The sequence below is a fragment of the Pan troglodytes genome, chromosome X, assembly GCF_028858775.2.
Source record: "Pan troglodytes isolate AG18354 chromosome X, NHGRI_mPanTro3-v2.0_pri, whole genome shotgun sequence".
Classification (NCBI taxonomy): Eukaryota; Metazoa; Chordata; class Mammalia; order Primates; family Hominidae; genus Pan; species Pan troglodytes.
In genome coordinates, this window is record NC_072421.2 from 152,866,041 (window position 1) to 152,891,758 (window position 25,718).

The 25,718-nt window shown below is 38.3% G+C and overlaps 1 protein-coding gene across 5 annotated transcripts in view; it reads right to left on the reverse strand.

Moving 5' to 3' along the window:
• Window positions 1-6,230: 6,230 nt before the first annotated feature.
• Window positions 6,231-25,718, reverse strand: part of TMLHE (trimethyllysine hydroxylase, epsilon) — a 117,945-nt gene continuing 98,457 nt past the window's right edge. For 3 of the 5 annotated variants that reach the window (XM_016944640.4, XM_016944643.4, XM_054677153.2), the window contains 3 exons: window positions 24,149-24,385; window positions 9,594-9,732; window positions 6,231-8,896 (listed from right to left, as the gene is read on the reverse strand). In XM_016944640.4, coding sequence (XP_016800129.1) covers window positions 8,765-8,896; window positions 9,594-9,732; window positions 24,149-24,385 — 508 coding nt within the window. In that variant the 3' untranslated portion in view covers window positions 6,231-8,764. Of the gene's footprint in view, window positions 8,897-9,518; window positions 9,733-9,775; window positions 9,938-24,148; window positions 24,386-25,718 lie in introns of those variants that run through there. The other 2 variants (XR_001714230.4, XM_054677152.2) reach the window with 2 other exon arrangements.

Genomic DNA, 25,718 nt, shown 5'->3' on the forward strand with positions numbered 1-25,718 from the left:
GTAGCCTTGTAGCATAGTTTGAAGTCAGGTAGCATGATGCCTCCAGCTTTGTCCTTTTTGCTTAGGATTGCCTTCGGTATTCGGGCTTTTTTTGTTTTTTGGTTCCATATGAATTTTAAAATAGTTTTTTTTTTCTCGTTCTGTGAAGACTGTCAATGGTAGTTTAATGGGAATAGCATTGAATCTATAAATTGCTTTGGGCAGTATGCCCATTTTAATACTGATTCTTCCTATCCATGAGCTTGGAATGTTTTTCCATTTTTTTGTGTGTCATCTCCGATTTCTTTGAGCGGTGGTTTGTAGTTCTCCTTGTAGAGATCTTTCACCTCCCTAGTTAGCTGTATTCCTAGGTATTTTATTCTTTTTGTAGCAATTGTGAATGGGAGTTCATTGCTGATTTGGCTCTCGGCTTTACTGTTGCTGGTGTATAGGAATGCTAGTGATTTTTGCACATTGATTCTGTACCCTGAGGCTTTGCTGAAGTTGTTTATCAGCTTAAGAGGCCTTTGGGCTGAGACAACGGGGTTTTCTAGATATAGGATCATGTCATCTGCAAGCAGGGATAGGTTGACTTCCTCTCTTCCAATTTGGATGCCCTTTATTTCTTTCTCTTGCCTGATTGCCCTGGCCAGAACTTCCAATACTATGTTGAATAGGAGTGGTGAGAGAGGGCATCCTTGTCTTGTGCCGGTTTTCAAGGGGAATGCTTCCAGCTGTTGTCCATTCAGTATGATGTTGGCTGTGCGTTTGTCACAGATGGCTCTTATTATTTTGAGGCATGGTCCTTCAATACCTAGTTTATTGAGAGTTTTTAACATGAAGCGATGTTGAATTTTATCAAAAGCCTTTTCTGCATCTATTGAGATAATCATGTGGTTTTTGTCTTTAGTTCTGTTTATGTGATGAGTCACATTTATTGATCTGCATATGTTGAACCAACCTTGCATCCCAGGGAGGAAGACAACTTGATCGTGGTGGATAAGCTTTTTGATGTGCTGCTGGATTCAGTTTGCCAGCATTTTGTTGAGGATTTTTGCATTGATGTTCATGAAGGATACTGGCCTGAAGTTTTCTTTTGTTGTTGTATCTCTGCCAGGTTTTGGTTTCAGGATGATGCTGGCCTCATAGAATGAGTTAGGGAGGAATCCCTCCTTCTCAATTTTTTGAAATAGTTTCAGTAGGAATGCTACCAGTTCCTCTTTGTACATCTGGTAGAATTCAGCTGTGAATCCATCTGGTCCTGGGATTTTTTTGGTTGGTAGGCTATTTATTACTGCCTCAATTTCCAAACTCATTACTGGTCTGTTCAGGGATTCAGTTTCTTCCTGGTTCAGCCTTGGGGAGGTGTGTGTGTCCAGGAATTTGTCCATTTCTTCTAGACTTCCTAGTTTATGTGCCCAGAGGTGTTCACAATATTCTCTGGTGGTGGTTTGTATTTCTGTGGGGTCAGTGGTAAATATTCCCCTCATCATTTCTGATTGTGTTTATTCAAATCTTCTCTCTTTCCTTCTTTATTCGTCTAGCTAGTGGTCTGTCTATTTTATTACTTTTTTTCAAAGAAAAAAAAACAGCTTCTGGATTCTTTCATTTTTTGAAGGGTTTTTCATGTCTCTGTCTCCTTCAGTTCAGCTCTGATTTTTGTTATTTCTTGTCTTCTGCTAGTTTTGGGATTTGTTTGCTCTCGCTTCTCTAGTTCTTTTAGTAGTGATGTTAGGTTATTAACTTGAGATCTTTCTAACTTTTTGATGTGGGCATTTAGTGCTATAAATTTCCTTCTTAACACTGCCTTTGCTGTATCCCAGAGATTCTGGTACTTTGTATCTTTGTTCTCATTAGTTTCATAGAACTTCTTGATTTCTGCCTAAATTTCATTGTTTACCCAAAAGTCATTCAGGAGCAGGTTATTCAATTTCCATGTAATTGCATGGTTTTGAGTGAATTTCTTAATCTTGATTTCAAATTTGATTCTTCTGTGGCCCAAGAGACTGTTTGTCACGATTTCAGTTCTTTTGCATTTGTCGAGGAGTGTTTTACTTCTGATTATGTGGTCGATTTTAGAGTAAGTGCCATGCGGTGATCAGAAGAATGTATATTCTGTTGTTTTGGGGTGGAGAGTTCTGTAGATATCCACCAGGTCCATTTGATCCAGTGCTGAGTTCAGGTCCTGAATATCTTTGTTAACTGTCTGTCTCAATGATGTGTCTAATATTGTCAGTGGGGTGTTAAAAAGTCTCCCACTATCATTGCCTGGCAGTCTAAGTCTCTGTGAAGGCCTCTAAGAACTTGCTTTATAAATCTGGGTGCTCCTGTGTTGGGTCCATATGTATTTAGGATAGTTAGATTTTCTTGTTGAATTGAACCATTTACCATTATGTAATGCCCTTCTTTGTGTTTTTTGATCTTTGTTGATTTAAAGTCTGTTTTGTCAGAAACTAGGATTGCAACTGCTGCTTTTTTATGTTTTCCGTTTGCTTGGTAGATTTTCATCCATCTTTTTATTTTGAGCCTATGTGTGTCATTGCATGTGAGATGGTTCTCTTGAAGACAGCATACCATTGGATCTTAGTTGCTACTCTGTGTCTTTTAATTGGGGCATTTAGCCCATTTACAATTTAAGGTTAGTATTGGTATGTTTGGATTTGATCCTTTCATCATGATGCTAGCTGGTTATTTTGCAGACTTGCTTACATGTTTGCTCTGTAGTGTCACTGGTCTGAGTACTTCAGTGTGTTTTTGGAGTGGCTGGTAACCATCTTTCCTTTCTACATTTAGTGCTTCCTTCAGGAGCTCTTGTAGGGCAGGTCTGGTGGTAACAAATTCCCTTAACATTTGCTTGTCTGCAAATAATCTTATTTCTTCTTTGCTTGTGAAGCTTACTTTGGCCAGATATGAAATTCTGGGTTGGAGTTTCTTTAAGAATGTTGAGTATTGACCCCCAATCTCTTCTGGCTTGTAGGTTTTCCACTGAGACATCCACTGTTAGTCTGAAGGGCTTCCCTTTGTAGGTGACCTGGCCTTTCTCTCTAGCTGCCTTTAACATTTTTTCTTTCGTTTCAACCTTGGAGAATCTGATGATTATGTGTGTTGGGGATGTTCCTTTCGTGGAGTATCTTCCTGGAGTTCTCTGGATTTCCTGAATTTGAATGTTGGCCTCTCTAGCTAGGTTAGGGAATTTCTCATAGATGATATCCTGAAATGCGTTTTCCAAATTGGTTCCGTTTTCCCCATCTCTTTCAGGGACACCAATCAGTCTTAGATTCGCTCTCTTTACATGATCCCATATTTCTCGGAGGTTTTGTTCATTGCTTTTCATTCTTTTTTCTCTATTCTTGTCTGCCAGTCTTATTTCAGAAAGCCAGTCTTCAAGCTCTGAAATTCTTTCCTCCGCTTTGTCTATTCTGCTATTAGTACTTGTGATTGCATTATGAAATTCTTGTAGTGTGTTTTTTCAGTTCCGTCAGGTTGGTTACATTCTTCTCTATATGGGCTATCTTGTCTGTCAGCTCCTGCAATGTTTTATCATGATTTTTAGCTTGCTTGCATTGGGTTACAATGTACTCTTTTAACTCAGTGAAGTTCATTCCTATCCATATTCTGAATTCTACTTATGTCATTTCAGCCATCTCAGCCTCAGCCCAATTCCGAACCCTTGCTAGAGAGGTGATGCAGTCATTTGGAGGAAAGAGGGCACTCTGGCTTCTTGAGTTTTCAGCATTCTTGCACTGATTCTTTCTCATCTTTGTGGGCTTATCTACCTTCAGTCTTTGAGGTTGCTGACCTTTGGATTTTTTTTTTTCTTTCAACAGTCTGGCCATGTTTCTGTAGGGCTGCTGTACTTTGCTGGGCTTCTTCTCCAGTTCCTAGTCGCCTTGGATTTTCCAGTACCTGGAGCTATCACCAGTGAAGGCTGTGAAACAGCAAAGATGTCAGCCTGCCTCTTCCTCTGGGAGCTCCGGCCCAGCGAGGTACAGACCTGTTGCCAGCCCAAACGCACCTGCAGGACAAGGCTGGAGACCCTGGTTGGGAGGTCTCACCCAATCAGGAGGAACGGGATCAGGGAACTGCTTAAAGAAGCAGTCTGTCCATGCTTTCACAGATCAGCTGTGCTGTGCTGGGGCACTGCTTCCACCCCTGGTTGGTGTGGGCTCTCCAAAGCCTGGAGGCCGGAACAGCTAAGTCGCCCAAACAGCAAAGATGGTGGCCCCTCCCTCCCTCCGGGAGCTCTGTCCCAGGGAGAATTCAAATCTCTGTCAGCCAGAGAACACCAGTAGGGGTTGCTGGAGGCCTTGGTTGAAAAGTCCCACCCAGTGAGGAGGAACAGATTGGGCACCTGCTTAAAGAAGCAGTCTGGCCATGCTTCTGAAGAGCAGCTGTGCTGTGCTGTTCTGGGGTACCACTTCTGGGAGCTCTGTCCCAGAGAGCAGCCTGCCCTTCCCCCTGGGACCTCCGTCCCAGGTAGGTGCAACACTGCTGCTGGTGGCTGGCTGGAATTCCAAACCAGTGGGTCTTATCCTGTGAGGTGCAGTGGAAGTGGGGCCCGCAGATCGTGCTGCTTGGCCCCCTGGATTCAGCCTCTTTCCTAGGGGTATGTACAGGGGTCTAATCTCCCGCTTTGCAGGAGTTGCAGTTACTTTTGCTGGGAAACCCAGGGCCGGAGTATGTAAAGCTGCTGGGTCTCTGCATGTGCTCAAGCGGCTACTCTGCTGAGACTCCATGTATCTCTGTGTGTCAGACTGAAGGCCCTGGTGGAGTGGGTTCACCAGGGGATCTCCTGACCCAAGGGTTGCAAGGATCCATGGGAGGAGCGTGGTTTCCCAGGATCGCACATTCACTTACGACTTCCCTGGGTGGAGGAGGTTCCTCTGTCTCCATGTTGCTCCTGGGTGGGCTGTCATCCTGCCTTGCTTTTCTTCATTCTCTGTGGATCGAGTTGTTTCCTTGATTAGACCCAATGTGGGTACCTGGATGTTTCAGTTGAAGGCGCTGTATTTACTCGCCCCTTTCCTTCCCCTCCATGAGAACCACTCACCCTAGCTGCTTCTAGTCAGCCATCTTGGCCACTCCCTCCCCGCCCCCCACCTTTTTTTTTTAAATGCTTGAAAACTATTTGCAAAAGAAACCTAGAGATTCTCATGGTTCTTTTAAGATCTTGTTGGATGGACTGTGAAAGTGGGATTGTTGTCTATGAATGGTCAGCTAGACTGTGTGTGTGTGGAAAGGGTGAGGGAATTAACATTTATTGAGCAAAAGGGCATGCTAGTTAAAATCATTGTCTCTGGGGACAGATTTTTCTGGGTTTTAATCCAAACTCTGACACGTATTAGCCGTGTGACCTCTATTTTTCATTTGTAAAATGGAGATGGGATTGTTGCGGGGATTAAAAGCACTTACAACAGTCCAGGATATAGAAAGCACTGTGTAAGAGTTGGCTGTCATATATTAGTCATCAGTCATCATACTTAATAATCACAAAATTGTTAGAAAATCCTGTGAGGTAGGTATTTTCCTTACCATACCCATATGAGAAAACTTAAGCAAGGAGAAGTCAAACAAAGTTACCAAAGTCACACAATTACGGAGTGACAGAGCCTTTAGACGCTGCCTAGTCCAAGGCTTTCATTTCACAGAAGAGAAAATTGAAGTTCAAAATAGGAGAGGGACATGCCTGAAGTCATTTAGTGAGCCAGTGACAGAACTGGGCCTAGAACTCAGCAGCAGGACTCTTCCTGTCAGTAGTTCTCAAACTTTGTCATGTGTTAGAATCCTGCAGAGGACTTGCTAAAACAAACTGCTGGTACCCATGCCTAGAGTTTCTTACTTAGTAGGCGTGGGGTGGGCCTTGAAAATTTGCATTTCTAAGGAGTTCTCAAATGATGCCACTGCTGGTGGTCTGGGGACCCTACTTTGGGAACCACCACAACACACCATAATTCATACATCTTTTGTTCTTTTCATCATGGACTACACAGTCTGTGACCTACAAACACTTTCAAAGAAATGGGAACCGGTGATGAAAACCAAAGAAAATTACATATCTAGCAGCAAGAAGGTACGGTGACTGACCAACAGTCCTGGTTTGTGTGGGACTCTCCTAGTTTTAAAATGGAAAGTCCTGTAGTTCTGGGCACAAGAGGATGGTTGGTCACTCTAGATGAAAGCAAACAAAAGTCAGTGTCAGCTAAATGCCAAACGAAAAAGGACATACATACAGAGAATGTGGTAACTTCTGGTGAATTTGTTTGAAAAGGACCCATTCATTTATTCTTCCAACACATCTGTATTATAAAACTACTATCCATAAGGCACTGTGTTGGGTGCTGTGTTCCTGACCCTACAGATCCCATTCCACCATAGCAAAAGGTAAAAGTGACTCTACAGTGAGCTTGGTAGACATAGACCCATGCTTATATACTCAGGGACACCTGGAAGAGATATAAAAACAGAAACATCTCACATAGGAAGTTTTCAATGCATCGTGATCAGGACTCAAATAATTCCCTTCCCTTTTTCTTCAATGTACTAAAGGGAGTACATTGTTGAGAAGGACCGGTTGCAAATTTCCAAAAAGGAGAGTAAAATAATTAATGAGTCAAGGTCTCAGGAGAGACAGAAGGTAAGGGGAGTCCTTCAGTAAGTGGGGAAATTGATTTGTTTTGTGTCCTCATCTCTCCAGGGCCATGAGCATGTCCTTTGCTAGCCATAAGTCAATGCTGATGACCTCAGTTATAGTGTAATCTTCAAGGCTAATTTACGCAAAACTTCAGAAATGGTAAACATCCTCATGAAGACTAATGATGACATATTTTAGGAGTGCATAATAGTAGGTATAGAGAAAAAACTGCAGGGTAAAATGTTATTGCTGTTCTTATTGCTAAAGGGCATACTCCTTAAGAACCAAAGTTAATTATCAGTCCTTTGACCTAAGAGGAAAACAAATTTCATGGACTCCCCTAAAGATTCCTATATAGTACAAATAAAATGCCAAAATATTTTGGAACACATTTTGGAGCACTGGATAGGTCAATAAAATAATGTGTAAATTGCCAAATGTGATCTAGGAACTCCCTGCAAACATCAGATTAGGCTCTATTCTCTATCTGAATACTGACTTTGCTTTGCTTTGTAACTCCTATCTTCACTAATAATGCCTTTTCCCCCCTCTTGTGTGCATCCTAGCCTGTATTCTCTTTCATCATTCTACAGTGGTCAATGTGGTTATTGTACAGCTTCACTTTCAATGAAAGCTGAGGGAAAAGAAGCCTCATACCCTGCCCCCACCCCCCCCCGCCCCCCGCCAATACGTAAAAGAAGCCATTTAAAAAATAAAAGCAGCAAGCTACTAAATTTGACTCATTCAAATCTTGGCAATTAGCATGTATAGTATGTTATGAGAGAGAGAGAGAGAAAATTAGCAGAAATGGAGGAAAACATATTACATCCTAAATACCACCAAATTGCCAAAATACACATTTGGGTAGTAATCTCCAGAGAACTCTCTGGAGGCACAGCATCTGTCATGCTGATTTCCCTGAACAATATTACAGAATAGCCCTGTGTACTTTCTCTTCGGGGGGGAGGTGTAAAGAATTATCATATGGAACCTCACAAGTCTCTAAAACCTTTCTGCAATTATCCCTCAAAGGATTACCACACTGATGAGTTTGTTCAACAGGCGCTGTTGTGACTTCCTAATTTAACTCCTATAGAGATGATTTGTGTGGAAGATAAAACACTATATTTGAACTCAATTCCCACCTTATCCCTGAGCTTATGCTACCAAGCAATTCTTACAATGTTTGGAGTTCTATTAGACTATAGAGAAGAATCTAGGGTTTCAGCTAAACCCTTTAATCCACAGGCCTAGGTAAAGGACTGTCTCAAGGTAGTCGCTAGCCCATGGGTTCTCAACGTATGGTCTGAAGACCCCTGGAGGAGTCCCTGAGACCCTTTTCGTGGGTCTGCAGATTAAAAATTATTTTGTATAATAACACCAAGATGAGTTACATTCAATTAGGCATTTTTCTTTTGAAATTAAGCAGACTTTTGGAAACTAAGATGTGCATAGCCCTGTAGTAGGCTAAGTGGAAGTTACAAAGGCAGTAGTAGCTTTTTTTCCCCCTCTCGTTATCTCATGAGGATACAGAGGACTTTTCCAGAGGCTACATGACATATGGTTATGTCATCTCTCTGATAGCTGAGGGATGTGTGCTTCTGTGTTCTTCTTGAGTTTTAAATATTTCTCAGTCTTAATACCTAAAATAATTCGTATCAATAGATAGAACCCACACCCAAGAACTCCTTGGGGCCTTCAATAACTTTTAAGAGTGTTAAGGTGTCCTAAGACCAAACATTTTGCAAATTGTTGCTTTATCAGGATTTTTGTTATTTCTAGAATGCATTTCTTTCTAACTGATCTACTTGGGAAAAAAATCGTTACCTCATGGCAATTATTGCTTTCCTATCAATATGGAGATTATATTTCTGAAGGAGACTGACCAAAATTATATTAAAAGGTTTAAATAAAACAAGTGGATCCATGTTATAACATGAGGAAGAGAGCTGCCCCACTAGATGTCTGACATTAGATAACTCAGAGTCCCGCCTCTCCAACAAGTCTCCCTTACTAGAGAAACGGACAGATTCTGTTTTGTGGGATGGGATAAGGAGACAATCTGAAGTAGAGTTTGACACAATATTATTCTGCCCATATGAAATTCTGGTAGCCAGGGTGCCAGGTGTATTCATAATCCAGATGCTGTCAATTTTAAGCCTGAAGCCCCAAGAGGCGAGCAGTGTTTAATACATCATCTCTTGTTAAATAGCAGCCACAGAGTTGGCGGTAGCCAGTGAAGCATTCCCTGCCATGTAGGACACGCCAGTTGTCTATAAATAGGACCTGTGAATGGGCCAAAAAAAAAAAAAAAGAGAGAGAGAGAGAGAAAACACTGTCAGAAGAAGGACAGACCAAAGGAACCCTAAGTCAGAAGAGATCATTTAAAAGATAACCTTTAGGTTGTTTTCTGGTTACATTAAATGAGATATTTTTCTTTTGAAATTAAACAAACTTTTGGAAACTAAGATGTGTATAGCCCTGTAGTAGGCTAAATGGAAGTTACAGAGGCAACAGTAGGTAATGGGCCCTGCACTGGAGGAGCTTCTGTTTCTCAAGTAATTGTTCTCTTATCAAAGCAAATCAGATAATTGGTTTCTTTCTTTCTCTTTTTCTTTAATTCTTATTCTACCCTTTCTCAAAGGGTTAAATTATCTCATGACATTTTATGCTAAGCTGAAGGTATTTTTCATCCAGAGGAAATACCAAAAATAAAAACTATGGAATCATGAAGCTGGAAGGACCCTTGGGGGTCATCTAGTTAAACCCCTTCATCATACAAATAGAGTCACTGATGCCTTAGAGATGGGTTGAGGCTTGCTTCCAGAGCATTCATTGAGTGGGCGGCAGGACCATAAACAAAACCAAGGACTCTTTTCTCTTTTTCCTTTGCAACATCGTGACTCACATATTAAGTAAGTACCCGTTCTTCACTGCTTCAGTATTACAAGCTTGCTTGACATCTTTAGAGATTAGGACCCACCCTGCCAGGCTTTAGTTTGACCCAAAACTCATTCTCAGGTCTCCTCAACTCTATCGTTAGAGTCCGGTGTGCTGTATACCAGCGATGGACGACATCATAAGGAACGGTATTGATGACAGCCCGGTCATAGTTGTTGTACCTAACATGGAATCATGAGAAGAAAGATCTGAAACACATGTTAAAGACATCTTTTGTTTATTGAACAATTTTATATAAGGCTTCCCCTATGTTCAATACTTGTCCCAGAGACGAAGTGACGATAAGTCAATATTCTCTCAGGAATATCACATTGGAGTGAGGAGTTCCACTGCCTGTTGACCGTGTTTTGTTTTTCTTTGAATAATCTAAGGATACGGGATAGAAGTTAAGTTCCAACTGGTTTCTCTCATCTTATGATATGATATTTTAAGTCTTTACTGGCCAAAGGTCATGGAAGCACTGGGGAAAGCGCTGAGCTTTCTCCTCACCAAGCTGAGGTGGGGTGGACAAGAGAGGTTGTACTAACAAAGCTTTCCTTTTAACAGGATGACTTACAACTTAAGTGTCTCCCTTTGTGGGAGGAATCCCAGCTATAGCCTAGTGGGCCATTCACCCAGGGATCTTCAATCATTCGTTCAACCCTAACATTTATATGCGCACCGGCTACATGCTAGGCAGTGCGTCAGGCATTAAAGATACAAGGACGAATACAGCAGACACGACCTCAGTCTTTGGACAGAGTTTACCTTCTATTGAGGAAGATAGATGATAAACAAGTAATAAATACATAAACAAAGTAATTTCAGCTAGTTATAAATGCTATGAAAAAATAATAGTGTTATATAATAAAGAGCGACTGGGAAATCTATTTCACGTGGAGTGTTAAGTGAAGGACTTTTTGAAGAAGCGACATTTGAGCTGTTACCTGTATGATACGAGACCAACAATGTAACAAGCTGAGGGGAGAGCATTCCAGGCAAAGGGAAAAGCAAAAACACAGCCTTGGGGTGGAATGGAGTTTTATTCTGTTTGCAGACCAGTAAGAAGGTCACGTGGCTGGAGCTGAGTAAGCAAGGGGAATAATGGTGGGAGAAATTACGCGGAGGAGGTAGTCAGGGGCTAGATCATGTATATATTGCCATGCAGGCCATGGTAAGGACTTTGGATTTTATTCTGAGTACCATGGGAAGCCACTGAAAAACCTTGCCTAAGATAATGGGTTTCTGTTTTGCCTAAGGCAAATTAACTTTTTACTGAAGTATAGTATACATTACGGAAAAAGTACACAAATCGTAAGCTTGATGAATTTTCATGATGTAATCGCATCCATATCACTAGCACCCAGGTCAATAAACAGATCATTACCAGAACCCCAGAACCCTCCCTTATGCCCCTTTCCAGTAATGCCCATCCCCCAACCCACGGGTAACTACCATCCTGACTTCTATCACCAAAGATTAGTTTTGCCTGTTTATATAAAACTTTATATAATTGCAATCACAATATGTATTCATTTTGTGTCTGGCTTCTTTCATTTAATATTATGTTTAGGAGTTTCATCATTGCTTAGCAATAGTTTATTGGTGCTATATGGAAGTGGACTGCGTGATCACACCACAGTTTATCCATTCTACTGTTGATGGACATATGAGTAATTTCCGGTTTGGAACTACTACAAACAGTGCTGTTATGAACATTCTATTACATGTCTTTTGGTGAACAAATATATTCACTCCTGTTTGAAATAAACTTAAGAATGGAACTTATGGATCATAAGGTATGTGTATGCTCAGATTTACTAGATACTGCCAAAGATATTCTTTCCAAAGGTAAATTAACATCCAATGGTGCCATTTTTGGATATCTCAGGCAATATTCCTTAGTGTTAGATAGTACATGGCACAATCAGAGCCAACATTCTTAGTTTTGTTGCATATAAAATGAGCATAATAACATCTGCTTAGCTGATCTCACAGGGCTACTGCAAGAATCAAATGAAAAAAATAGGCCGGGCGCGATGGCTCACGCCTGTAATCCCAGCACTTTGGGAGGCCAAAGCGGTCAGATCACCTGAGGTCAGGAGTTCAAGACCAGCCTGGCCAACATGGCGAAACCCCATCTCTACTAAAAATACAAACAAAACAAAACAACAAAAAAATTAGCCAGGCGCGGTGGCACGCGCCTGTAGTCCCAGCTACTTGGGAGACTGAGGCAGGAGAATCACTTGAACCTGGGTGGCGGACGCCGCAGTGAGCCAAGATCGCGCCACTGCACTCCAGCCTGGGCGACAGAGCGAGACTCTGTCTCAAAGAAAAAAAAAAAAAGAAAGAAAGAAAGAAAGAAAGAAAGAAAAAGAATATAATAGTCCATCCTCCCAGGCTTCAAGGAGCCATGCCTGGAGGGAGAATGGAGTGAGGAAGCACAGTCTTCACCAGGCTGTTGACACCCATTGTCATTTCCAGAAACTTCTAGTGCTGGGTTAGGCATTTGTGAAAATATTATTTAATTTACTTATTTCATCATCCCAGAAGGAAAGGTGTTATTAACCTCCTTTTACATTTAAGGCAACTGAAACTTGGAGACCTGCCACAGAGTTCATACGTAGCAGAGAGGTTTTGAAATCAGGTGTCCTTAATTCTTTAACTCATTGTTTATACCAGAGAACAGAAAAATGATCGTAATTCCTGTGTACGCTTGTTCATGAGAGCAACATTTTTACAGATCACACTTATAATCTTTTGACTTCAAACTGAGATTTGCAGTTTAGAAATGTTTCCATATACACTATCTGATTGACCCTCTGTATGATAACCACGTGAGGTAAGTAGTACAGCTGTTATTGTCTTACTTTATAGATAAGGAAAATAATGATAAGACCTTGTGATTTGTCCAAGCTTACATGGAATTTGGTATTCACTATTTATATTAGATGGTGGTGTTTTCTAAAGCCAACAGAGAAAGTAGCAGGAAAAGTCTATTACACATAAGCAAAATGGTTGTGCAATACTTTGGATTAGAATAAGACTATTTCTGGACTTTGGCACAAAGTGATGCCATCATATTATTGTGCAGTTTTTCCTTTTTTTCCTGCTTTGATATGAAGCAAGAGAGACGTGGGAGTAGGGGAAAGCAAATAAAGCAGGCATTTATCTGACAAGAAAAGCTAGGAAGATTTAACAAAGTTATCCTTCTTCTTAGTTGACAGACAAGTATTTCCCAAGAGAGCTCCATAATTGAGCAGACGATGCATTTGATGGATTTGTGTATTGTGGTGTAAGTGAAAGCTGGTGGGCTTTCAGATAGGTAGATAAATAGGCTTTCAGTTAGATCACCATTACAATCTCAGTTCAGGTGTGTGACCTTGGAGGAGCTATAGAAATTATAAAAATGCTAGAAGAAAACCTCGGGATGACTCTCCAGGATAATGCTCTGGGAAAAGATTTTATTCCCCAAAAGCACAGGAAACAAAACCCAGAAATAGACAAATGAGACTGGATTAAACTAAAGAGTTTCTGTGAGGCAAGGGAAACAATCAACAGAGTGAAGAAACAACCCACAGTATGGGAATATGGCCATTGTAGAATGGCTGTTATTACAAAGACCAAAAATAACAGACGTTGGCAAGTATGTGGAGAGAAAAGAACTCTTATACATTCAATAAACGGTGCTGGGGAAACTGGATGTCCACATGCAGAAGAATGAAATTAGACCCTTTTCTTATAACATATACAAAAATCAACTAGAAATGGATTAAACGCTTACATGTAAGACCTGACACCGTAAATCTACTAGAAGAAAACATATGGTATAACTCTATGATATTGGTCTATACAATTACCTTTTGGATATGATCCAAAAGTATAAGCAACGGAAGAAAAACTAGGTAAATGAAATTGCATCAAACTGAAAAGCTTCTGCACAGCAAAGGAAACAAAAGAATGAAGAGACAACCTGCAGAATGGGAGAAAGTATTTGCAAACTATACATCTGATAAGGGGTTAATATCTAAAATATTTGAGGAACTCAAACAACTCAATAGTAAGAAAACAAATAACCTGATTTAAAAATGGGCAAAGGATCTGGATAGACATTTCTCAAAAGAAGACATACAAATGGCTAAGAGGTATATGAAAAAGTGCTCAACATCACTAGTAATCAGATAAATTCAAATTAAAACCACCACGGGATATCATCTCATACTCCTTAGGATGGCTATTATTAAAAAGACAAAAGATAACAATGTTGATGAGGATGTGGAGATAAGTGAACCCTTGCACACTGTTGGTGGGAATGTGAATTAGTACAGCCATTATGGAAAACAATATGGAGGTTTCTAAAAAAAGCTAAAAGTAGAACTACTACATCATCCAGCAATCTCACCACTGGGTATATACCCAAAGGAAATGAAATCAGTATGTCCGAGAGATATCTTCCATGTTCTTTGCAGAAATATTCACAATAGCCAAGATATAAAATCAATCTAGGCAGAATACATGGGAGTGTATATAGAGAAAATGTGGTATGTATAAAAAGTGGAATACTATTCATCCTTGAAAAAGAAGAAAGTCCTGTCATTTGTGACAACATGGATGAACCTGGAGAACATTAAGTGAAAACAAGCCAGGCACAGAAATATCAATACTGCATGATCTCACTCACATGTGTAATGTAAAAAAAAAGTTGATGTCACAGAAATAGAGAGCAGAATGGTGGGTACTAGAGGCTGGTGGGTTGTGGAGTAGTGGTTGGGTGGTTGGGGATATGTTGCTCAGAGGATACATAATTTTAGATCAGAGAAATAAGTTCAAGTGATCTATTTTTCCACGTGATGACTATAGTTAATAACAATGTATTGTAATTTGAAAATTTCTAAGAAACAATCAATCAACGGAGTGAAGAGATAACTCACAGAATGTGAGAAAATGTTTGCAAACTATGCATCTACAAGAGATTAATACCCGGAGTATATAAGGAACTCAAACTCAATAACCAAAAAAGACATATTCCCTTAAAAATGGACAAAAGTTCTGAATAGACATTTCTCCAAAGAAGGCAGACAAATGGCAAATGGGTATATTTTTAAATGCTCCACATCACTAATCATTAGGGAAATGCAAATCAAAACCACAATATCACCTCACCCCAGTTACAATGGCTATCATTAAAAAGACAAAAAATAGGCTGAAAGCAAGGATGGTTAGTATGTACAAACACAGAGAGAATGAATAAGATCTAGTATTTGGCAGCACAATAAGGCAACTATAGTTAACAATAACTTATTGTATATTTAAAAATAACTAAGAGAGTAGAACTGGAGTGTTCCTAACACAAAGAAATAATAAAGGCTTGAAATGATAGATACCTCAATTATCCTGATTTGATCATTACATATTGTATGCCTGTATCAAAACATCACATGCACTCCATAAATATATACAACTATTATTTACCCATAATAATTAAAAAAATCAAAATTTAATTTAATAACATAAAATATAATAAAGTGATCTTAAAAGAAATTTGCCCGTGGTTAGATATTACTTCTTTGTTACACTTTAATTGATGATTTCTATTATAATTTCATAGTACTTAGAATATATATATATATATTAGAAAATATCATCTATAGGATTTTTGCTTTCATGAGGGTAATGATACTTTAAGCCTAAAATATTAGAATTTTCAATAATTTTCTCTAGTGTTTGGAAATTATTTTAATCCTCTGTTTAGTGCTCAAAAATGCTGTTCATTTGTGACTGATTAGTTAAACTTTCTAATAAAGTGATTTTACACTCTTTATGTTAAAGAAACAACAAATGCTGGTGAAGATGTGTAGAAAGGGGAAATCTTATACATTGTTGATGGGAATGTAAACTAGTACAGGCAATATAGACAACAGTACTGAGGTTCCTCAAAAAATTAAAAATAGAACTAGCATATGATCCAAAGAACTCACTACTGGGTATATTAAAAGGAAATGAAATCAGTATGTTGGAGAGATACCTGCACTCTCATTGTGATGGTTCAATTTACGAGTCAGCTTGACTGGATTGAGGGATGCCAAGACGGCTGTTGAAACATTGTTCCCTGGGTGTGTCGGTGAGAGTGTTTCCAGGGGAGCTTGGTGTGTGAGACAGTGGACTGCAACAGGTAAGATCCACTTTCAATGTGGGCGTGCACTGTCCTGTTAGCTGGGAGCCTGGTTGGGACAAATAGACAGAAGAGGAGGAATTCTCTCTCTCTGCTCATCCTATCTCCCTTCTGCAGCCAGATTTCTTTCCTCCTCCTGTCCTTGGACATCAGACTCCAGTTTCTTCCACTTTTGGACTCTGGGACTTGCATCCACAGCCTCCAGTGGGCTCTTAGGCCTTTGGCCTCAGACTGGGGTCTGTACTCTCAGCTTCCCTAGTTCTGAGGCTTCCAGACTTGGAGTGAATCGTGCTACCAGCTTCTTCGGTTCTGCAGCTTGCAGATGGCCTATTGTGGGACTTCTCCATCTCTATAATCATCTGAACCAACTACACCTCATAAATCCTCTCTCATATATCCTATTGGTTCTGTCTCTCTGGAGAACCTTGACTAACACACCCATGTTTATTGCAGCACTATTCACAATAGCCAAGATATGGAATCAACATAAGTGTCCATCAACAGATGAATGGATAAAGAAAATGTGGTGCATATTCACAATGGAGTACTATTCAGCCATAACCAATAATGAGATCCTGTCATGTGTGACAACATGGATAAGCCTGTAGGACATTACATTAGGTGAAATAAGCCAGGCACAGAAAGACAAACTTTGCATGTGCTCACTTATTTGTGTGAGCTAAAAATTAAATAATTGAAATGAAGATAGAGAGTAGAAGGGAGGCTGGGAAGGTTAGTGGGAGGGTGAGGAGGAAGTGGGGAAGGTTAGTGGGTACAAAAAATAGTTAGAAAGAATGAATAAGGCCTAGTATTTGCTACCACAACAGGGAGACTGTAGTAAAAAAATAATTTAATCATACTTTAAAAATAACCAAAAGAGCCAAATCATGAGTGAACTCCCATTCACATTTGCTTCAAAGAGGATAAAATACCTAGGAATCCAACTTACAAGGGATATGAAGGACCTCTTCAAGGAGAACTACAAACCACTGCTCAATGAAATAAAAGAGGACACAAACAAATGGAAGAACATTCCATGCTCATGGGTAGGAAGAATCAATATCGTGAAAATGGCCATACTGCCCAAGGTAATTTATAGATTCAATGCCATCCCCATCAAGCTACCAATGACTTTCTTCACAGAATTGGAAAAAGCTACTTTAAAGTTCATATGGAACCAAAAAAGAGCCCACATCGCCAAGTCAATCCTAAGCCAAAAGAACAAACCTGGAGGCATCACGCTACCTGACTTCAAACTATACTACAAGGCTACAGTAACCAAAACAGCATGGTACTGGTACCAAAACAGAGATATAGACCAATGGAACAGAACAGAGCCCTCAGAAACAATGCCACATATCTACAACTATCTGATCTTTGACAAACCTGAGAAAAACAAGCAATGGGGAAAGGATTCCCTATTTAATAAATGGTGCTGGGAAAACTGGCTAGCCATATGGAGAAAGCTGAAACTGGATCCCTTCCTTACAGCTTATACAAAAATTAATTCAAGATGGATTAAAGACTTAAATATTAGACCTAAAACCATAAAAATCCTGGAAGAAAACCTAGGCAATACCATTCAGGACATAGGCATGAGCAAGGACTTCATGTCTAAAACACCAAAAGCAATGGCAACAAAAGCCAAAATTGACAAATGGGATCTAATTAAACTAAAGAGCTTCTGCACAGCAAAAGAAACTACCATCAGAGTGAACAGGCAACCTACAGAATGGGAGAAAATTTTTGCAACCTACTTGTCTGACAAAGGGCTAATATCCAGAATCTACAATGAACTCAAACAAATTTACAAGAAAAAAACAAACAACCCCATCAAAAAGTGGGCAAAAGATATGAACAGACACTTCCCAAAAGAAGACATTTATGCAGCCAAAAAACACATGAAAAAATGCTCTTCATCACTGGCCATCAGAGAAATGCAAATCAAAACCACAATGAGATACCATCTCACACCAGTTAGAATGGCGATCATTAAAAAGTCAGGAAACAACAGGTGCTGGAGAGGATGTGGAGAAATAGGAACACTTTTACACTGTTGGTGGGACTGTAAACTAGTTCAACCATTGTGGAAGTCAGTGTGGCGATTCCTCAGGGATCCAGAACTAGAAATACCATTTGACCCAGCCATCCCATTACTGGGTATATACCCAAAGGATTATAAATCATGCTGCTATAAGGACACATGCACACGTATGTTTATAGCTGCACTATTCACAATAGCAAAGACTTGGAACCAACCTAAATGTCCAACAACGATAGACTGGATTAAGAAAATGTGGCACATATACACCATGGAATACTACGCGGCCATAAAAAAGGATGAGTTCATGTCCTTTGTAGGGACATGGATGAAACTGGAAACCATCATTCTCAGCAAACTATCGCAAGGATAAAAAACCAAACACCGCATGTTCTCACTCATAGGTGGGAATTGAACAATGAAAACACATGGACACAGGAAGGGGAACATCACACAGCGGGGACTGTTGTGGGGTGGGGGGAGGGGGGAGGGATAGCATTAGGGGATATACCTAATGCTAAATGACGAGTTAATGGGTGCAGCACGCCAACATGGCACATGTATACATATGTAACAAACCTGCACATTGTGCACATGTACCCTAAAACTTAAAGTATAATAATCATAAAACATAAAATAAAGTAAAATAACCAAAAGAGTATAATTTGGTTGTTTGTAATACAAAGATAAATGCTTGAGGAGATGGATACTCCATTTTTACCCTGATGTGATTACGTACTGCATACCTATATTAGAACATCTCATCTAACCCATAAATATGTACACCTACTATGTAACCACAAAAATAATAAATAAAAATAAAATAAATATAAATTTAAAAGTTGATGTTATAGAGGTAGAGAGTAGAACAGTGGTTACCAGAGGCAGGGGAGGCGAGGAGGGAAGGAGAGATGGGAAGAGGTTGGTCACTGGGTACAAAGTTACAGTTATGGTTAGATAGGAGGATTAAGTTCTGGTGTTCTATTGCACAATAGGGTGACAATAGTCAACGATAATATGTTGTATAGTTCAAAATAGCTAGAAGAGATGATTTTGAATGTTCTCACTAAAAGAATAAGAGGGGGAATACTACAATCAATCTATGCCTATATATTTGATAACTTATATGAACCAATTTCTTAAACCCACATGGTAAAAAAAAAACAAACTAATTCAAAGAAAAGTAGATAATCTGAATAGCCTGGCATGCATTAAAGCAACTGAATCTGTAATTTAAAACTTTTCAAGAAAGAGAACTCCGGGCCAGACAATTTCACTCATGAATTCTATCAAACATTTAAGTAAGATGTAATACAAATTTTACAGTCTCTTTCAGAAAATTAAGGAGAGAAAATGACCCCACTCATATTATGAGGATAGCATCATCCTAATACCAAACTCAGACAAAGATATTACGAGCAAAAAACAAAACAGCAATATCTCACATAAACATAGGTACAAATATTCTTACTAAGATACTAGCCAATCAACTCTAGCAATGTATAAAAAAGATAATGCATCAAGATCAAGTGGAGTTTATCCCAGGTATTCAAAGTTGGTTCAACATTCAAAAATCAATCAATGTATTTTATCATATTGTCATACTAAATACGCAACATCGAATGATCATATAAATAAATGCAGAAAAGGCATTCAACAAAATTCAATATTAATTAATGATAAAATTCCCAACAAGTTAGGAATAGAAGGAAATTTCCTTATTCTAATAAAGGCTATCCATGGAAAACCTACAGTGAACCACTGAGTAATTTTCCCCTAACATCAGAAATAAGTCAAGGATGTCCTTTCTCACCACTACTATTCACTGTTAGTCCTGGAAGTCCCAGCTAGTGCGATAACACATGCACACGCACACGCACACGTGCACACACAGAGAGAGAGAGAGAGGGAGAGAGGGAGAGAGAGAGAAATGAAAGGCATACATATTATAAAGGAGAAAAATATACCCCATTATGTTGAAAACCCCAAATAATGTACAATAAAACTCCAAAAGACTCTTCCAGAAGACTCCTAGACTTGATAAAGAACTTCAGTAAAGTTTCAGGATACAAAATCAATGTACAAAACACAGTAGCATTTCTCTACACCAATATCATTCAAGCTAAGAACCAAATGAAGAACCCATTTACAATAGCCACAAAAAATAAAACACCTAGGAATACATTTAATCAAGGAGGTGAAAGATCTCTACAAGAGGAACTACAAAACACTGATGAAAAAATTGTGTATGACACAAATAAATGAAAACACATCCCATGCTCATGGATCAAAAGAACCAATATTATTAAAAATGACCGCACTGCTCAAAGCAATTTACAGATTCAATGCAGTCTCTATCAAATTACTAACACAATTTTTCACATAATTAAAAAAACTTAAAATTCATATGAAACCGAAAGAAGAGTCTGAATAGCCAAACCAATCCTAAGCAAAAAGAACAAAGCTTGAAGTATTACATTCTGACTTTGAATTATACTACAAGGCTATAGTAACCAAAACGTCATGATATTGGTATAAAAATAGACATATAGACCAACGGAACAGAATAGTGAACCCAGAAATAAAGTACCTATTAACAACTGATCTTCTGCAATATTGACAAAATTAAACAATAGGGAAAGAACACCCTCTTCAATATACGGTGCTAGGAAAACTGGCTAGCCATATGCGGAAGAATGAAACTGGACCCCTGTCTCTCACCATATACATGAATTAACTCGAGATGGACTAAAGATTTATACTTTAGACATGAAACTGTAAAAATCCTGTGAGAAAATGTAGGAAAAATTCTTCTGGACATTGGCCTGGCTTAGGCAAAGAATTTTTGACCAGGTCCTCAAAAGCAAGTGCAACACAAACAGAAATAAACAGACGGGACTCAGTTAAGCTAAAAACCTTCCACACAGCAAAAGAAACAATCAACAGAGTAAACCTACCTAATGAGAAAAAATATTTGCAAATTATGTATCTAACAAAGGCTAATATCCAGAATCTACAAAAACTCCAACAACTCAACAACAACAACAACGACAAAAACAAAAACAAAAAACAAGTAACGCCATTAAAAAGTAGGCAAAGGGCATGAATGGGTGTTTTTTGAAAGACATACAAGTGGCCAACAAACATATGAAAGATGCTCAATATCACTAATTATCAGAGAAATGCAAATTAAAACCAAACAATACTATCTTACACCAGTCAGAATAGCTATTATTTAAAAATCAAAAAACAACAGATGTTGGTGAGGATGTGGAGAAAAAAGTAATGCTTATGCACTGTTAGTGGGAATGTAAATTATCACATTTATGGAAAACAGTATGGAGATTTCTCAAAGAACTAAAAATAGATTTCTCAAAGAACTAAACATGGTAAAAAATGAAATACCATTTGATCCAGCAATCTCACTACTGGGTATCTACCCATCTGCATTTTACATATACGTGGAATACTATGCAGCCATAAAAAATAATGAAGTCGTGTGTTTTGCAGTAACATGAGTGGAACTGGAGTACGTTATCTTAAGTAAAATAATTCAGAAACAGAAAGTCAAATATCACATATTCTCACTTGTAAGTGAGAGCTTAACAATGGGTACACATGGACATATAGAGTAGAATAATAGATATTGGAGACTACAAAAGGGTGGGAAGTTGACAAGGGTTGAAAAATTACCTCTTGGGTACAATGTTCCCTCTTCAGGTGATGGGTACACTAAAAGCCCAGACTCCACCACGACGCGATATATGCATGTAAGAAATCTGCACTTGTACCCTCTAAATCCATTTTTAAAATAAAAAAATATCACCGTAAGATACCGCTTCACAGCCACTGGAATGACTATTATAAGCAAACAAAGCAAAGAGCAAACAAGTTTTGGTAGGGCCTGGTGGGAGGTGTTTTCATCATGGGGGCAGGTCCTTCATGGGTGGCTTGGTACCACTCTCATAGTAATGAGTGAGTTCTCCCTCTGAATTCATTGCAAGAGTTGGTCGTTTAAAAGAGTGTGGCATGTCCTTGGAGCAGCTACAATTCATACATTGTTGATGACAGTGTAAAATGGTACAAGTACTTTGGTAAAACTTGTTGCAGTTATTTATGAAACTAAGCATTCACCTACTCTATGACCCAGCAGTTCCACTCCTAGGTATTTACCTTAGTGAAATGAAAATGAAAACATATATAAAAAAAACACTTTTACATGAATGTTCACAGCAACTTTATTCATAATAACCTGAAACTGGAAAGAGTCCAGATGTGTATTCATAAAAGAAGAGATAAACAGAACAGGCAAAAATCTAATCTATAGTGGTAAAAGAAAATCAAACTGTGGGTTCCTCTGAGATGTATGTGCAGGAGTATGAGAGTACTTCCTGTAGTGATAGTAATATTTTATATCTTGATAAGGGTTTGGGTTAAATAGGTATATGCATTGGTCAAAACTCAGTGAGTGTATATTTAATATTTTAAACATCATTGCATATACATTGTAACTTTAAAAAGCTGTAAGCAAATATTGAACTCTACTTAATGATATAAATGTTGAAGTATTTTAGGGAGATATGTACTGATATCTGCAATGTATTATACTTTAAAATTCACTGAAAATAAGATTAACTGATGAATGAATAGATGGGAAGATAGGTGATAAAGCAAGTATAGAAATATCTTAATGGTAGAATCTAGATGTAAGTCTATGGCTTTTCTGTGTTAAATGTTTTCAACTTTTCTATATGTTTAGAAATGTTCATAATAAAATGTTGGGAAAATAGAGTTACTACTCATTGTTTTAGGCACTTAGATATATGAGAGATAACAGAGGGAGAGTTTCCCAGAGGAACTTATCCAAGGGAAGTAAATTAATATTTACACAGTTCCTCCTACAAGCCAGGGGTAAAGGTAAGGATAACAACTTATTTTTAACTTCACAACAAGTGGGCACAGAAGGTATTATTATTGTAACTGGAAACTCATGACTAGCAGGTTAAGTAACTTGTCCAAGGCCAAAAATCAATAAATGGCAGTCAGGATTTCACACTGAACTCCTTCTGATTACAAAGCCTGTACTCTTTGTAGTATGTCAAGTTTTGCAGCTATCTTCACCCTGCCTCTTCACCCCATATCTCCTTCCCTGCTTTTTTGTTTTTCCCTAGTACTTATCACAATTTGATATATTATATATTTGCTTATTTATTTTTAATTACTCTCTCGTCACTATAATGAGAATTCCAAGATGGCCAGGAATTTTTGTCTATTGTGCCTACAGTTTCATCTGCAGTGTCAAGAACAGAGCATGACTCTTGGTAGATGCTCATGAAATATTTGCTGAGTAAACTGAATTAATGCACAGTAACAGTTTGCTTGGAATAAGCAGAAGCAGGAGCAGTAATCCATCTGCAAAAATGCATAGTAAAAAGCTTGGCTGCAAGATGCAAAATAATGGGCTCCAGAAACCCAAAGCAGTTTGGAATAGCTAGGGAAGAATGTATGGAAAACATGAATTACATGCTAGAAGAGTAAGAAGGGATCAGATCATACAGAACCTTAAAAGCCATAAGGAAGGACTCTAGTCTTTCTCTGAAAGACACTGGGGAGGTTTAGAAGGATCTTAACATGGGAGCAAAAGATAAGACTCAGCATGAAAAATTAATGGAAGAGGGCTCACAATGGAAGCAAGGACATCAGTTACAACTTTAGCCATGGGAAAGAAAAGTGTTCTCACTGCAAGAAGAGGCATTGTAGATAGAAAGCAGGGGATAGTTTGAGAAAAATATAGGAGATTGAGTTGATAAGACTGGTTGTGTAATATAAGGGAGAGGGAAAAATTAAATATGATGTTTGGTTTATGGCTTGGGAAACTTAGTGGATGGTGGTACCATTCAATGAAAATGGGAAAACAAGTGGAGAAGTAGGTTTAAAATGAGTAGAAGTGATGAGTTCATGTTTGAATATGATATGTTTTATATTCTACAAAATATCTAAGTTGTGATATCAGTAGTCAATTGAATACACAGGTCAAGAGCTTTGCATAAATCTGGGCTGAATACATAAATGTTGTTGGGTAACCTAGCTGTTTGGTCACTGAGGATAATTTAATAACTCTTTTTCATTTAATAATGTTTTCATTTAAAAAATACTACCTCTAATATTTGACCCCACCCCTAAAATAAACCTAGTATTCTTTGGTTGGTGGCTATTTACTATTCCATGGGAATTATAAGAAGAATACAAACTGTTTGATAATAAAAAGCTATAGAATAGCAAGATTAAAATGTAGTAGATATAAGAATCTTAGGGATTTTTGTTACATTAGAAGGCTAATCTTTGGCAAATATATTACAGTTGGGGATAGTTCTTTGATACTCACCTGATCAAATACAGCTCTTTATTCCATGGGTAGATATTTAAGACTGGCCCAATCCCAATCATGTGGTTGTGACATTCTCCAACATCTTCAATATATTCATGCTTCAATGGCACTTTACTGAGGAGTTCAAATTCCTCAGGTGCCTTTTGAAGTACCTGTTCTGCTGCATAGAATCCATCTACTAGCAGTGTCCTGCCACCAGTTCCTTCATGTTTAAGACAATGAAACACTTGAATGCTAAAGAGAGAAAAGAAAATTCTTCTGTTCAGTGGAAGACAGAACATATCAAAATTCTAGAAATTATATATAAAATGATTACTGAACCTACTTGTCATTTTCTTTTCATTTCCTAATTGGAAATCTCATTTCTTAATTGTTTTTCTCTCATAGGCAGTTGTACTTTTTTGTGTTTTCAAATATTAATGCCACTAGAGGTTTCTTCTAAACATATCTAACATATATTGAAGCTTATATGTGCTGGGCCCTGGCAATACAGGCATGAATAATATATAACCTATATTTTCAAGAAGCTCATAGTCTAGTAAGAAGAACTAAAGCAAATAAATACCAAATAAAATATGATAGGTACTATAATAAAGTTGCAAACAAGATATAGTGGGGTCATAAACAAAGGAATGATCTGTTCTAGTGGGGTGTTGTATAAAGAAATGTTTTGGAGAAGAATGAAAATTGTTTTGACTAATCTTAAAGAATGAGCAAGAATTGGAGTAGAAGGAGATTGAGATGAGGAGAGGGCATTCTAGGCGGAGAGAAAGCATGACCAAAGATACCAATGTAAAACAACAAGGAGTAAGAAGTTCCTATTGGCATAGCACAGAGAACCACAAAATGATTTTAAACTGTGAAACTCTACGGCCATATCAATATTTTAAAGAGTCCATTATGTTGATAGTGTGGAACATGGACTGGTGAGAAGCAACGTGACAAAAAACTTGGAAACCAACTTGAACAACTGAAATAGTAAAGAAAAATATTGAGAGCTTGAACTCAGAAAGGGGCGTTATAGAGAAGAAGACACACCTGAGAGATACCGAGATAGAAGTAGCAGAATTTGATAACTGAAGGATAGGCAAGAATCTAGAATAACTCCAGGTTTCTCACTTGGGCACCTGAAAAATGATAATGCTATTTACTAAGACCGAGATTACAGACAGATATGCTGTTGAATGATAATGAGGAAGTATGAGAGGTTGAGGAAGGAGTTCAGTTTAGAGGCATGTTAGAACAGCTAATCATATACAGTTTCTGAATATGTTAACAGGGAAAGGTAAGGTGACTATTAATTGACTGGAAAACTAAGGTAGAATTTTCAAACTTATGAGGGAAAATAAAATTAATAGTAATTTAATCAAATATGCAAAACTAAGAAAAAGTAAAAAGCAAATTAAAATAAGAAACAAAAATATGGAGTAAAATCAAGGACAATCTAATATAATATAAATACAATTAAAAAGAGAAAGGTAAGCCTAGCCATATTGAAATTTCTGTGAAACTTCTAGGTCAGGGTTATTTAGTTACCAGTTAAAGATGTTTAAGGAAGAGAGGTGGA